The sequence below is a fragment of the Mizuhopecten yessoensis genome, unplaced genomic scaffold (assembly GCF_002113885.1).
Source record: "Mizuhopecten yessoensis strain PY_sf001 unplaced genomic scaffold, ASM211388v2 scaffold8361, whole genome shotgun sequence".
Lineage (NCBI taxonomy): Eukaryota > Metazoa > Mollusca > Bivalvia > Pectinida > Pectinidae > Mizuhopecten > Mizuhopecten yessoensis.
This window is the reverse complement of record NW_018407509.1, coordinates 470586-487047: the sequence shown is the minus strand read 5'-3', so window position 1 is coordinate 487047 and position 16462 is coordinate 470586. Positions and strand designations below refer to the sequence as shown.

The 16462-nt window shown below is 35.3% G+C and overlaps 1 protein-coding gene across 2 annotated transcripts in view; it reads left to right on the top strand.

Annotated features, from left to right (window-relative positions):
* Positions 1-16462, top strand: part of LOC110455703 (guanylate cyclase 32E-like) — a 98857-nt gene that overhangs the window by 72303 nt on the left and 10092 nt on the right. For both annotated transcript variants that reach the window (XM_021505996.1, XM_021505995.1), the window contains 9 exons: positions 2013-2082; positions 3455-3563; positions 4027-4341; positions 5778-5849; positions 8612-8777; positions 9715-9864; positions 10231-10405; positions 10861-11001; positions 11997-12120. In XM_021505996.1, the coding sequence (XP_021361671.1) occupies positions 2013-2082; positions 3455-3563; positions 4027-4341; positions 5778-5849; positions 8612-8777; positions 9715-9864; positions 10231-10405; positions 10861-11001; positions 11997-12120 (1322 nt within the window). The remainder of the gene's footprint in view (positions 1-2012; positions 2083-3454; positions 3564-4026; positions 4342-5777; positions 5850-8611; positions 8778-9714; positions 9865-10230; positions 10406-10860; positions 11002-11996; positions 12121-16462) is intronic.

Here is a 16462-nt window from a genome sequence, read left to right as displayed (position 1 = left end):
AGATCTCTGTAACGTATATCAAGATCTCTGTAACGTATATCATGATCTCTGTAACGTATATCAAGATCTCTGAAACCTATATCAAGATCTCTGTAACGTATATCAAGATCTCTGAAACGTATATCATGATCTCTGTAACGTATATCGAGATCTCTGTAACGTGTATCAATATCTCTGTAACGTATATCATGATCTCTGTAACGTATATCAAGATCTCTGTAACGTATATCAAGATCAAGATACCGACAATTCTAAATATACTAACGCCTCAACAACGGATGTGATATTTTCATAATTTTAGGAAATGCAACACGAGGAGGTTTCAAACATATTTTACTGACATTTAACAGCCAAAGAGATTGGCACAAAGGGAAGATTATTGGTTCTTTAACAATTATTTTGAGCTTCACGAACTTTGTGAATATTTCAAGAACGTGATACATCCGTCTTAAAAGGAATATATACGTATCCACTTTGTATTTATATGGCACAGCTGGTTGTTAAAACCGTAACTCATCATCACTAATACGCGGCTCATGTCGGAATTCAGCACGATATGTGGTATCAATTACATAGCGAATATACATAGATAAATGTTCTCGGAACAATTGAATGTCGTTATTCAGCAGGATTTTAGTGCGAAAAACCCGAATAAGTTCATAAATCCTAATCAGTGTGCCTACATGTAGATCACTTTACGAAAAGTCACTTACATTTTTGGAATACATAATTCGCGTTTCAGTCCGTATGAAGCTGTTAGTATTTTTTTGGTTATATTTGTAGGCACATATGACGTACTTGCCCTCGGGAGAACTTACATTTTTTATATATTGAATTGGTTTCTCATGATGCAATCGATTTTGAAAATTAACAATTATTTAAGAAAAAAATGACAAAAAGTAAACCAGGAGTATAAAGTATAGCAGTGTCACAGGGACCAAGCTTAACCTACGTCGATAAAATACCCCAGGAACGGATAAGTAATAAATTCAACAGGTCACGCGCTCACAACAATCTGGAGAAATAACATGGCGCTCTGGAATTGTAAGCTTTTCCTGTCACCACCTGTGGCATCCCGCGGGATGTCTTCTGTCACCGTATGTGGCACCCATCATAATGTATCGTCTACATATGAGGCACCCGTCAATATGTCTTCTGTCACATTATGTGACATACGTCGTTTGTTGTCTCCTGTCACCACATGTGGCACCCGTCAATATGTCTTCTGTCACATTATGTGACATCCGTCGTTTATTGTCGCCTGTCACCATATGTGGCACCCGTCAATATGTTTTCTGTCACCACATTAGACACCCCTCATGATGTCTCCTGTCACAACATCTTGCACCCTTTATAATTTTCTTGTCACCCTATGTTGCACCCGTCATGCTGTCTTCTGTCAAGCCCAGTATGTATAGTTGACCAAGTATTTAAGACCAAGCCTTCAATTGGGATAAACACTATCAAATCGTTATGGCAATCTTGATAACTGCATAACTGTAAATCTAGTTGAAGTTTTTATTGATGAACTGATGACGTTTATATCTCTGAATACAAGATACGAGAAAGTTCTGTAGTACCGATTAAACTGTACCATGTAAAGTCAATCCACATGGGAAACTGGTGTGTTACTACGGCAGAAAGGAACGTTGCCTCATGGGATTTTCCACTAGTCACATTTGTCAAAGAGTGTGGTTCAATGAACTTCTTTTTTTTATGTTTTCAGCTCTGCAACAGGATATAATCGGAAACTCACCGTAATGAGCCTGTCAGATCAGTGAGAGGTTCTGTAATTACTCCGAAACTTACTGTTTCGATTCGAGAGTAATTTGATATTTTTATTTTTGGAGCAAATGGTTGATCGTGACACTGTGGTACTCGTGGTTTCCTTCAACATTAAGGCTCCCGCGGGCTAACATCCGGACCAACAAAAATGATTGATATAACTTAAAATACCTTATTTCATAATTGTTTTGTAAAATAAATAAAGTTACTTTATTCTCGTTTTGCAGATTGGAAGATAGCCACCATCTGCAGTGTGGTGGCCGCCGCGTTTTCGGTGGCCAGCGTATTTGCATGCAGGTTTGTATTTCGGTGAAAGTGGTAAACATGATACCTTTCTCGATCATACCAATGACGATAGTAAGGATAGAGTTGCATCATACAAACAAATTACTGACCCGCTTTTGATCGACAACGGAAATCAGCCCGGATATTCATTGTCTTCAATCATACTGACGAACCATACAAACGGATATGATGACTGGCAACGTGTAATCATGAGAAAATTAGGGTAAAAAGACGCATTCTTTATTATTACCGATCGATCAAAAAACCGTCAGTTTGTCTGAGGTTGAGCAATATTGTGAAACTTCAGGATTCCTGTATCACTGCCAGAAATGTAAATATGAATTGGAGATGATTTGACTGACATGACAATACTTTAATTTTTTTTATTTTTTTTTATTTTTTTATTTTTAATTAAATGTTAACAAATGAGAAAAATTGAATAGAATAAAACTAATATCACTAACAGTGTTCTGAGAGTAAAACTACAATTCTTGAGTATGAGAACGGTTTTATGAATACGGGCCCAGGATTCGAACCCTAGAAGAACTCCAATCACAATACGGTCACTCTAACCAACAAAACGACCTGATCAGTGGTAATCCCCAGACACACCACATATATATCATTAAAGNGACGTAAGTCATACATATAAGAAATAGAGCGCAACGTTTATTTATATGCGCTACAGCTATAAACCTCAATAAGTGTACGTCACTGGTCACAGTTCTCCTATTTATCAATATCTCTTACTTCTCTTATTTGTAGGTTGCATGCTTGTTCCAGTAAATCAATGTGATGTTATTCATTAAATAGACATTTAATACAACTCTGTATCGCTTTATGTACTTTTTTCATTTCTCCGTTATTAACTTGAAGGTAATGACATTTCAGCATGATTGACTACCATAATCATGTTCTCAATCAGTGTTGTCGTTTGACATCAAAGATAGCTAAACATATTTATTAGATGACGCATATTTGTCCTATATTGGTTGGATCATAATCACGTGGAGGTTGGTAAAACAGGATTCTTACTCAGTGTTACTATTTCAAGAATCAGCAAGTCAATATTCACTTGATGGCTTCATTTCAATTGTGACGTCAAAAGGCTCCCTACAAAATGTAGTACTTTCCTTCGTATTTTTTTCGCATGTTCCACCATGTTTAATTATAAACACATTATTTAACATCTAATATAACAATTAAATACTTTTATTTTGGTGAATATGTCGTTATGTTGACCCGAGAAAAAAGACTGATTTTGACCTCGAATTCGTCTCGGTCGATATTACTTTCGCAGGTCCATATAACCCCATCTTCACCCCAACAAATGTCTATAATTTATATATATATATATATATATATATATATTCTTTTTTTCTAGGCATTATCTCTACGAACAAAAGCTGGCCCGACTGTTGTGGAAAATAGAGTACAAAGACTTAATCCTAGTGGATTCCGTCAATGATATCATTCCGCCCGCATGTCCAAAGGTTGGTTGTATGGAGGATATGAAAAGTTTGATACGTTTAATTGAACATCATAATATTTTTTAACATGTAACTTAAGTTACTAAAAGTTGGATTTCATCGGGAGGGCGAGACTTGTCTATATCCTAACCTTATATAACTGGACAGTACTTTAAACCAGTTTGGTTTTCAACCCATTTTAGTTATCTAAAACACTTTTTTTAAACTTAAAAAAGATAGCAACAGTGACCTTGGCGTTGTCTTAAAGACCCTGAAATACTAACTCATTCAAAGTTTTCTCCTAGCTACTTGACCACTTTGATAAAAATAATTAATTGCGATGCAACGGAACGGGACGGAAATGGGTAACACTATATCCACCCCCGCTTCCTCCGCTACCCTCTTAAATGGCGGAAACATACAATTGAATGATTGCATCAAAACTCAAGCAAAATCACTTCTCTTAAGAATGTTTTTACTCTTTTAGCGCAAATCCACGAATCCGTGGAGGTTCCTTATATCCAGTGACGAACCGGAAAGAGCAACATTACTTGGAAACACTAAGGGAGATATGAAAAATGGTGAATCCAAAAAATCAATTATCATTGGATCATTAAAAGGAACAATTGTGGCAATAAAGCATATTTATAGAAAAAATGTGGACATTAATCGATCCTTAAAAAAGCAACTTCAGTTGCGGAAAGAGCTAAACCATGACAACATCAACAGATTCATTGGTGCCTCCGTCGATCCTCCCCGAGTCTACATCATCGCTCAGTTCTGTGCGAGGGGCAGTCTAGCGGTAAGAATGCATAATCTTACTTATTATATATATATAAATAAACAAATGCTGCATGCCGGGAAAATTTCAAGAGACAAATTTATTGTCATTTACCGTTATGAGCCGAATTAGCAAAGTGTGAAATTTGGCTTGCACATGAAATTTCTGAAAATTGTATGCTGGATACTAATTCCGTCTTTGCGTATTGCAGAGTTATCTTCTCTTGTGAGCAGGAATTGATTGTAACGTCATTGGTTTGTGAGAGTAACGTGATCAATTTTTGAGAAAACGACGTAATTGTCTCACACAAACCAATGACGTAACAATCAATACCTGCTCACAAAAGAAGCTAACTCTGCAATACGCAAAGACGGAATATTCGCTGTCATGTTAAATAGCCCTCATAACGTAAGGCGAACAAGTCGAAAATTTAACCGAAGTGAAACCTTCCTTGTAAGTAAGTCTCATGAGGTGTGAAGACTTTAAAGTCGAATCTAGGAACTTGGTCGAAACGAAATTTTCCGATTCGAGACTAAATATAAGGAGTAAGGACCCAAATCGGTCCAGTACAGAAACCGGATCACTCTTTGTAAAAATACTTCTAAACCAATAAATGTGTAAACTGTTAAGTTATAACAATAATGTATTCTTATAGTTCATATTAATACTTCATATTAAGTGTAAAGATGATTCCTTTTTAAGTTCATAATAGCAATAGAAGATGTGATTCAAACTCAAAATCTAGTTTTTGTTTACATTGTAAAAATGGCGACTTCTAAGGATTACGTATTTTGTTTTTGGACTGCAGGAACAATTTCAGACTATAGACATACTTGTATTCATACAAATTCCAAAGATCATCTATCATAAAAGGCTAAAATGCTGACAAGGAAATATTCATTAAAAGTGGAGAATATTGCAAAATACAAGCTGTGATCCGTTTAGGGTTTGCAAAAGTGTTCTATAAATATCTCATGTGAGCCCTGTGTGATTTTTATGTTAGTGAGAGCACTCATCAATATTTTTTTTTTTTAAATAGACATAAGCTAATATAGTGCGTTTGCTGAATTTTCAACGAATGAAGAAAACAATGGTTTGGTGATCCATTTTCGCTACTGTAACCTTGTATTTGTATCTCAAATGTGTTCAAAGTACAATTTATGGCATCAAAACTAGTCTTAGGGCGTTGGAGTTAAGCTATCATTAACTTACACATTAGTTTTCAGACATGAAGCCCACTCAGAAGTTGATGCAACATTACCTCTTTTGTTTTCATTTCGTAAGAAACATTTCTGATTATTTTCTGAAAAAACCCAATATGCAGCCTCAACAAATTGTTCTCATACAAATGTAAAACATCTTTCCGACTTGTTTTGAAGCATGAAATATGTGGATTTCTCCTGACGATATCTAATTATTTAATCCGTATCACACTTTTCATCTGATTGGTGTTGCAGGATATCCTACAGAATGATGATCTGCACCTTGACGATATGTTCATAGCATCTTTAGTAGCAGATCTGATTAAGGTAAGATCGTTTACTTTTAAACATTTAAAGATTAATCAACACTGTCACTCCCTTAAGATGTAGACAGGGAAACCTCAAAGTCAGGGATGATATATTTGAAGATATATTTGTGCAAGATTTACCGAGTGCTAAACTTCAGAAATCTTATCCCGAGGGTTGAAATTTCTCTGTCTAAATCACACAAGGGTTATTGATTATTTTTCTTCAGCACTCTCTTAAAGTAGAAATCATCTGTGATGGTTATCAGAATACATCGAACAATCATCAAAGAGGCATTAAATGCGTGATAGAATTAATGAAGCGACCTTGGTTACGCCCAATAGAGCATTTAGGTGATGGTGACATTTTCAAAAATAATAGCACGTGAGCTGTGTGTCCCTAGGTAGGTTAAGACAGGTTTATAATTTCCTTAGCAAAAAAAATTGTTATCACGCATTCATTTAATCTGTAAGCGGTTTCATTTTTGTTTCTAATTGTTATACAGCACGATCTATCGCAGTTCATTGACATTTCAAAAATCCAATAAAATCCTACAGGACCATTAAGTTTAAATTCAAGAAATCTTAACACTCAGAAACTAAGCTGCATATATACATGTACATGTCATTATGTCAAATTAAATGTTTTTTTCTCATCATTGAAAGTCAAAATATATCAATTTTTAGTCATGAGGCATTTCACCCTTCTTTTTTCACAATTCCGATAACAAATACCACTGAATGATGAACAGATATCTGCCCAATATACTTTAATATACCAATAATACTTTTGTCACCCATTTTCATCATATCTGATGAAAAAACACCATAATGCGATTAAGGTTTGTAACTGTTCTATTTCTGTAACACCTACTGCTACATCATTAAAGCTGTATTAAGCTGCCTTTCCTCTGGTTACTGCCTAATGTAGAAATTCTATATCATAAAAAGCATTAGTGTTAAACAGCATACTTCTGCTAATAAGCTTTTAGTGAACCGTACATGGTACTAAGCCGAACTTGATAATACAATTCCCTCGAGGATATAAATTGAATTCAACATTGAGAAGCTTTTATGACTATATACGGTAGTGGTGACCAACATTTACTAGATCATTTGTAATTTCGAAGCTTGACACGGGGAAATTATTGTTAATGTCAAACTTATTATTTACCAGAATAATTTATCTTTTATGCTGAAAAAAAAATTCAGTTAATTATAAGCTACACTGTATATATTGATAGTTAATAAAAAATTAGAAAAGAGCACGTTTTGTTTGCTTATAAAAGAATTTTGTGAACAGATGGATTTTAAATGTCCTGTTAACGGCTGCTAAAGCTAACCATACTTTTTATCACATGACGAGAGTTAATGAACACCGTTATTTCCTTTCTACCGGATATCCCTCTAGTCCCATTGCGATCGTATGTTAAAATAAGACCATTCGTACCTACTAATAGGATGGTCTTTTTCATGTAAACAATCATTGATCCGGTAGTAAATGACGCAAAATATAATAGATTATCATAAAAGACATGTAAGTAGCGTTTACGCTGGCTGGAAGCTTTAAATCAATTTAATCAATGACCCAAGTGAATTTAATGATGTAATTTTACCTTGTGTATAGCGTCAACAAAGTGTATCGTTTTAGACTAATCTAAGTGCTCAACGGACACAATACTACCACCGACGTCATACAAGGGTGATTCAGTTGCCGGTCGATACTGTCATTTTTTAGTGTAATGAATTGTTAACACTTCGAAATACAGTGTAAACAAACACTTCTTTTTTATTCTGTATTTTTTTTTAATCCATAAGTTGTAATTATAAGTTAATATCAAAGTTCGTTTAGCACAGTTAATTGTTCTTTTACTCGCTACGTACCTTTTTAAACTGTACGTCACAACCCTTTTATTTTTGTTATACAAATAAATCATGATAAATGTTCGCGAAATGTGTGGATATATATGGATTTTGAATTGTTTCTTGAAATTTAAAAAATGCAGATATGCAATGACCTCTATAAATAGAACCATCCTTCAAACCACAAAGTTCCGAATTGTCTTGTCATCGATGGAATTTTCATATCGTTCCATGAAATTACAAAGTTCTGAATGGTTTTGACCCCCTTATACATGATGCAATCATTTTCTTGGAATTATAAAGGTTCGGAAAGTTTCGACATCGACAGATTTTCAGTTCGTTAATTGAAATTGCAATGGTCCGAAATGTTTTAAGCATATACATATCATCAGATTGTTCCCAGGAACAACTAAATCGTGTAATATCTTAAGATCCATGCATGTTTTTATTTCTCCAAATTTCAAAGTCCGAAATATCTATACTTCTATACATAAACTGACTCTTCATTATAATTACAAAGGTCTTTTATACATAAACACGTTTGATTTGTTTGTGCCATGCGTTCTTTAAACTGCAATGGTCATTGAAGAACGATCCAGGTTTTGGTTGTAGAGGAAAACTGTTTACCCGAAGAAAAACCAACGACCTGCGGAAAGTACCTGGCGACTGCCCCACGCAGGCCTCGAACCCGCGACCAAGTGCTGGTGGGCTAGATATAGTAGACGGACAGACCCCTCAACCACTTGACCACCGATGCCCTATATCTACTACGCATGGGGAGCTGTTCATGTCCGAAATGCATTGACATCATTAGATGTTAAGATGGTTTCTTTGGGTAGGACATTTCCCAAATATCATTAAAACTATAAATAACCAGTTCATTTACGAAATTAATCATGTAGCTTACATCTTCAATTTCAGGGGATGCTATTCATCCACGAGAGTGAGTTGGTGTTTCATGGTAACCTAAAGTCCAGTAATTGTCTAGTTGACAGTCGCTGGGTATTACAAATAAGTGATTTTGGCTTACACCACCTGATGTATAAGGATACTTCTCCAAAACACGACACAGATACGTATTTTAAAGGTACGTATTTATATTGTAATAATAATAATAATAATTATAGGGTTCTGTACACCGCTTTATCACAACCTAGTTTGTAGGTCGTTTCACAAATTATTATCCGTGGTTATAGGGCATTTGCAACCAGTCAATATCCTTCTCAACTCCACGGTGAGCAGCCATTTAACATTCAACAATTCTAGTTCTGCCTATCCACGTACTCATTTACAGCTGAATAGCCTGGAACAAGCGGAGTTAAGTATCTTGCTCCAAGATACAACACAGTGCCGTGCCGTGAGTCGAACCCGCGACCCTTCAGTCACGAGCCCCGCGTCCTACCACTAGACTACCGTGCCTCTATATTGTGTACCTTTACTACAAGCAAATACCACTCTAGTTACAGAATTTCATTTCTCAGGGCGTAGTAAATGAACATGAGCGAAGCCAAGTCTAGAGCCCCGAATCAGCAGTGTTTCAATCGCTCTTGGCCCGCTTCTAGCAAATTTTGATATTCAACCGTTTTGCCCTTTAAGATTTTATTGTTCGTTTTAAGATCATTTTAATCAGCAAAGCAAGTGATTATATCAGTTGCGGAATTTAAAAAAATAAACCAGTTGCAAATCTAAGAAGTTTCTGGTCATAAAGTACCTATTTTCAATTTTACGAAACATTATCGATAGTTAATCAAATAGATTGGACAGGCTTATTCATATATATGCCAGACATGCCGAGGAAATGTAATCTAAAAGCTGTGTAAAAGCCTCGATATATTGGCAAAAAATGATGTATTCCAAGATGTTTATATCATATCAAAAATAAGAGTAATGCTTTTCCCCTCAAAATTCAATTTGCGGGGTGTGGATGCTTCATCAGACATTCAACTATTTTCGATACAGTATCTATAACTGATGATGTATTATGGCAAATACGGCAGTCACCCTTATGACTTTTACCAATACAGGTTTACTATGGAAAGCGCCAGAACTACTGCGAGACATAAGCCATAACATATTTGGTTCCCAGAAGGGCGACATCTACTCGTTTGCGTTGATTTTATTTGAAACTCATGCACGGAAGTGGCCATGGGAGGACACTGAACTCCCCCCGAAAGGTACAAATATTATATTTCGGTTATCATGAGCACTGACGTTTACTGTTGAAGAAGACTCATAATTTTGTTTTCACTTTGATGAAATTCATGAAATGACGAATGGAGGCGAATTTACCACGATATCAAATATTATCACTCAGCATACAATAAAATAACACCTAGTTAAAGAAAAAGATTTTCACACCGAGTTTATTTTCGTGGTATAGTGTGTACATTTTCCAAAAATTATAAACTTTTGAAGAAAGCTGCAATGTGCGGTTGAAGTTATTTAATATCAACACAAACCAGTTTTAACGTACCACAATTTCCATAGAACCTATTACGCATTAAGTTTTTATATTTTTTTAATGATTCTTTCGTCTTTAGAAATAATCCGCAAACTGCGTGGAGGAGGGGAACACGTGATCAGACCGGATGTAGCAACGCTACGTTGCGAGGACTATATTAAACAATGCATAACCGACTGCTGGACCGAAAATCCGGAAGCTAGGCCCGACTTCAAATATGTACGATACAGACTACGACCCATGCAACAGGGTCTGTGAGTAAATACTCAAATAATTTCATATTCTCTCACCAATAGTAACGTAATAACCTACGCTGCATCCCATTTTATGGCCCTATATTTAATAAGGAAATTGATTTTGGACAGTTTCTGGTATGGCGTTCTATGAATCAAATATCTGGTAATGATTTAGTGTGCTTGCGCACTCATTGTAGTTCATCATTTGATAATTCTTCTGTCTTTCGTCAGTAATTGTGTTCATTGATATATAGACATTTCCATTTCTACCACGTGTGGTCGTCTATAAACTGCATTACTAATTTTAACACTGAAGAGAAAGAAAACGCTCAAAATAATCTACTTTCTAATGTTATAACGCTTACAAAGCCATTTTATTTTTTTCAGTGTGGAATTCGAACAGGCTTGTTTATTATAAGAGCTTAACGGCCGTTCATTGCATATAATGAACAAATTTGATTTATTATTTTCAGAAAACCTAATATATTTGACAACATGCTGGCTATAATGGAAAAATATGCAAATAACTTAGAAGCGTTGGTAGCCGAAAGAACCGAGCAGCTCTCTCTGGAGAAGAAAATGACCGAGAATCTACTGTTTAGAATGCTTCCAAGGTACAAAGCAGTTTAAAGTTCAACTGAACGAGGCACTTGGCATGTCATACGAATAAACATTCAATAAACGTCCATTTAAATGCGTGCTCGGTAAAGTACAAGACAGTTTACTTAATTACATAACAAAGGCACTGATATTCAGGTCTATGGATAGATAGACCACACAAACCGCCTTATGTACACAAGCTGTCAGTGAAATGCATTAAAATGTAAGCCATACCAGTGTAAAGCAAAAACACGCTCCAGTATTGACACAGTAAATAGTTTGCGGAAAAGTAGGGACTGGCTTTAACGTCTTAACTATACAACAAACAAACATGTATTTCGATTACATAATCCGGCGGAAAGTCGGTTCAATACAAAGATAATACTTTGTTGTCTGTCAAATGCACGTGCTGTGTCGTGAAATCAATCGTCTACTAGTAATCAACCTTAAGTGAATACTGTACAGTTTAACTCATTTATCAGCTTGTAATCGTTACAGACAGTTTTTTGGTTTGTGGCGAACAAATTAACATTCTGTATTCCACTGCATGGTGTAATGGTGTGACTAATATCTTTTTCTATATACGCTCTATTAAAAAAACCCACCGGAAATGATACGAAACTAGCGCTGATTTCCTTAAAAAATCCAATGCAATACTAAATATACTAACTGCAAAGTAGTCATGTTTGCGTGTTAACATTTGACATATTTTGGTGTTTGTTTCTTCGACCTATTCACAATGTCAAAATGATAGCATTGACAATGCCTCTGTATAATGTACTTCAAAGTGAGGTATATAGGTTCGCGAATTCCCATTTGCACGAAATATTCACGAGGCAATATATTTTTGTTGTTATACAATGTGATTTTAATCCCCTTAGAAATGGCTTCCGTGCTTTCTGTGTTCCCACAGGGCAGTACATGTCCTATATGCTTTGATGTCATAAGATTGAAAATATATTAACAGCAAAAAATTCCATGTGATCTATCTGTGATGTTTGTGCAACAGGTCGGTGGCGAACCAGTTGAAGCGAGGCTACATGGTTGCCCCTGAACACTACGAATGCGCCTCCATTTACTTTAGTGACATAGTGGGTTTCACAGCTTTGTCAGCGGAGAGCACACCAATGCAGGTAAGAGATGATTCATTTCCCATAATGTCGAGAGGGACAACATTCTTATTCAAAACTACAACGTAGTTTTGTTTGATTTCGATCTTTGCTTAAGCACTTATTTGATAAAATATAATACCGAGAAGAAAGTGAATGGTAAAGACACATCTTCGCCTCGAATATTTTTCTTTGATTTGTAACGTTCCCCTAAAATCATTTATAAAGAAATAAAGCTACTTCAATAAAAAGTAAAGTGATGTTCTGCTAATGCGATCGATTAGGATACCATTTCCTACTAACATTTGTATATTGAACTGACTGCTATAGAACTATAATCACTTGGGTTTTTGAAACTTGCAAGGCCTTGAGTTGCAAGTTTGAAACATCAAAACTGCTTTTATAGAACTGGGCAATTTATGAAAGCCCTTTGAATTACTCTGGCACTTACCATATTTTATTATGAAGTAAATTGTGGGAAAAAGAATATACGCAGTCAGGTTCCTTGTATTGATAGTCAGTATTTTTTTATCAACAAATCAGCCAGACATGGGATCTTTAAAAAGGAAACAAAAATTGTTATCTTAACTACACTATGAGTACATAACAATTTAACCTTGTGTAATTTTCTTTTTGTTTATGTGTTCAAACTAAACATAAAAACGTGTTAACATTTCTCAAATTTGACGGAATAACGTGCGTACATTTCGTAAGCGTCACAAAAAAAAGGTTACATTTAACTGCTTTCGATGTTTACTTGACATATTGGGTACTGCATGTCTTGTTTAATGCATTACCGTCGTATATAAAATGTTATCTATACCAAGCCATTACGAGCATTACAAGACACTTAAGTTAACTGTTCAGGCAAAAGTATTTTAACAAAGTGGCATATACACGTATAAAGTATCAGGCAGACGTATTACAGACCGAAAATAAAACATTAGGTATATAATTAAAACGTCATATCTTTATTTATTGCGATACATTGTTATCAGCACTTGGTGTTCCTATCACTAAAACAGTTGTTGAATTGATATATACACCATCATCATTAACAAAAAACCATTTGTTATTTATATTAGTGGTGACAGTGCGCCTACAACAATTGATAGGTATATGTCTCATGTAATGCTGCGGCATAGCAACTTTTGACGCAATATTCTGTCAAAAAACACTTTCGGTAAAAAACACCATATGATTATGATTATATCTAATAACATGTAGGCTTTTTTGTAGACGCGTACTTTCATGTATAATACACATAGTGATGCATTTCCATAGACTTTTACAGTTTAGTTATTTGTAAAAAAACATATTTTTTTTTTAATAAAACACAGAGAAATTACTAATGACTACCAATCCTACGAGTTACGAATGTCGCTATCCAAGACGTTTACATGAACAGCGTCAAATTGAGAGATTGAATCAAAATGAATATCCCGACAAATACCAGAAACAGACTCATTTCAACTGCTTAAATTGCTTAATTGTCTATACATAACGGAGCATTTTCAATTTGAAAAGAGCTCCGTTACGGAACTCTTCTTTGCATTATAAATTAATGCAAATGTAGCCTTTAACTTTACTGTGGCTTTAGTAAAGTACATCTCGTGATTACGAGGTTACCAAAGTCGTAATTACGAAAGAGCTTACTCGTGCTTACTTGTAACATAATACTCTCTTAAGTAGCACTAACTTGCTACAGGTAGTTTACTCACCACTCGAAGGGATAGTTCGTCATTACCGCTAAGAGTTAAACAATGCATTATTTAATAGCTAAGTTGTTATTCAACTTTAAGACGATATTGTTACCAAAAAGAAACCACTTACAGAAACTGTCCATGTATTAAAACAAAGTTTTGAAATCATAAATGCTTGATTGACAAAAGTAAAAGTCTGTGGCTGATAATTTGCCTGTGATTTCAAACCTTATCTTGTTATTGTGTCAAAATGGTAATGTCATTACGATCACCGCGACGCATTTCACGCAGGGAAATATGCATGTTTTTAACGACGCCTCGTGAAGCATCTTTCAAAGAGAGGCGAGGCATTGTGAGTGTAACAGTAAAATAGCACCATTGATAAGGGACAGACGATCAGTATCAACCTAGGTGCATTCAAGTTAACAGCAAAAACACCATTTGCATGAAATTGCCAAACATCTTTATAGAAAAAAATAAGCCAATTTTCCGAAACAAAAACACTTAAAAAACATCTTAGAGAGAGAAAAAACCCAACACCAGAATGCATTAACATCAAAGAAACCAAATGCTAAAAGAGGACGAACTTTCCCAAACTACATGTATCACCTGTCAAGATGTAGCCGATGTGAATTTTACGTTGTTGTAACATAGCCAACACTAGTCCATCTACATGTAAACTGGTTACTCTTAAACGTTCTTTGTAGGTACAATGTTCTTGGTTTTTCACAAGAAAATCTATTAAGAATCCATGTCCCATTGCAGTCGTAATACTTGTTTTTGTAAAAACAAAGTGTAACTGTCCCTTTATCACTTGCTTTGGTAACTGTAGTAGGACTAACCAGATAACAATCGATGATCAGGTAGCTCTGTTAGCGAGAGCGAACGTATTGTCACCGGAGGTTCAGGGTTAAAATCTCGTTCTAAACCCTTTTAGAACTTTATTGTAGTTTTTTTTGCAATTTCATCATTATTATTTTTTTCAAAAACAATTCCACAACTTGAAGATTTCAATTCAGAAACGATTTGTTTAAGCTATTGTCATAACATTTGATTTTTAACAATTTATATTTTAAACAGCTATATGGTGCAGTGAAATTTATTGTTTGGCATACTGTTTTTATAACAAAAGTTTAAAGGTACGTTCATCTTCTAGAATCAAGGTTGTGCACTCTGTTGGTGGGTTGTTGCTAGACCGCTGGACCTTGATTTCCACAACGATCTCTATTGATTTGTGGCATGGTTAATAATATACACGCTTGACTCATTATTAATTTGAATTAAGCCTTTAGTTTGTGAAATTCATATAATTAAGAGGTTTTACGCACCTCTCCTTCTATTCCAACAACAGTTTAGACCAATTTGAATATTCACTTTTTTTGGCCCCTGGCATCATTAATGAGCCCCAGAAGGACGAAACAGATGTAAGAGAGCTCTGTGGTGCAGTTTGATTCCTTGGTTTGCATACTGTATCTACAAGTGTATTATAAAATTATAAAAGTATGTGTATGTTCATCCCTAAACAACAAACAAATAACATAAACAAATAATCATTATTTTATTAGAGTTCGTGTTGTGCTTTACACAAATATAATCTCCTTCTACGTTGAAATGATGTATTTTGTCTTATTGTGTGTTCGTACGACCCTGTCTTGTCAAACAAGATTTAAATCGTCGTATTGCCGAAAATAACACCCACACGTCAATGGCAAATCCTGGAGCAATATTGAGTTTCGATACCGACACGATATGACAGAAGTACGGACGTTAGCGTTACGTAAATGGTACTGACATTAGACACGCCGCAGAAATTTATAAAAGCCTAAGTAGCAGATGTCACAGTATTGCACGGTTCGTTTCTAAAAACATTCCAGACGTGATGAAGTCCTACAGATTTTGAATTCAGTTGATTAGAAATCTAATAGAACTGTTTGTCCCAGTTTGGCGAGGATTGTTTTTTTATGTGCCTATGATTGCTGTCATCTGGTTTCAAGAGTGGTTTCACACCCGTCATTAATTCCCAGGAGAAGTAGTTAAATTCTTCGATTAAGTAACAATGACAGAATGTATGTACAGTTTTGAACGCCAGATGAAGTAGTGATGTAATTTAGCGTTGAAGACACTTGTATTTTCCCCAACTACTTAAGCTAAGGAACTGAATCGTAATCCATTTCTGCATTTGGCTACTTGACTTGAGATATGGTTTTTGTCATATAAGGCAAACCTTCAGTGAAACTGAATGGCAGTCAATTATCCTCTCCTTTATATAGACATTCACGTTTTCTTCTAGCGTTTGAACATATTTGCATTTCAATGTAGCATGCCAGACAAATCATTGTGTTGGGTGTAATTGAGTCAGCATAAAGGAAATGCTAAAACATCGCCAAGGCAATCACATGTAGTATAGTTTAAGAGAACTTCACATGTAAAAGATAGTGTCTTGGCTGCAAGATAAGTGATGTCAAGTCAACACACGCATTTGACCAACACACAGCTGAAAGCTTTTGTAGATTTGTATGACGTCTTGGACGTTCAGAACCAGCTGAGTAAATAGTCGCGTTCCTACATTAGTATGATCAATACGCACTATTCCATTACGTCTAAGTGATACGTCATCAGTTTATGTGTATTACGGCGTGTAAACCACACGGTCTAAATAAACA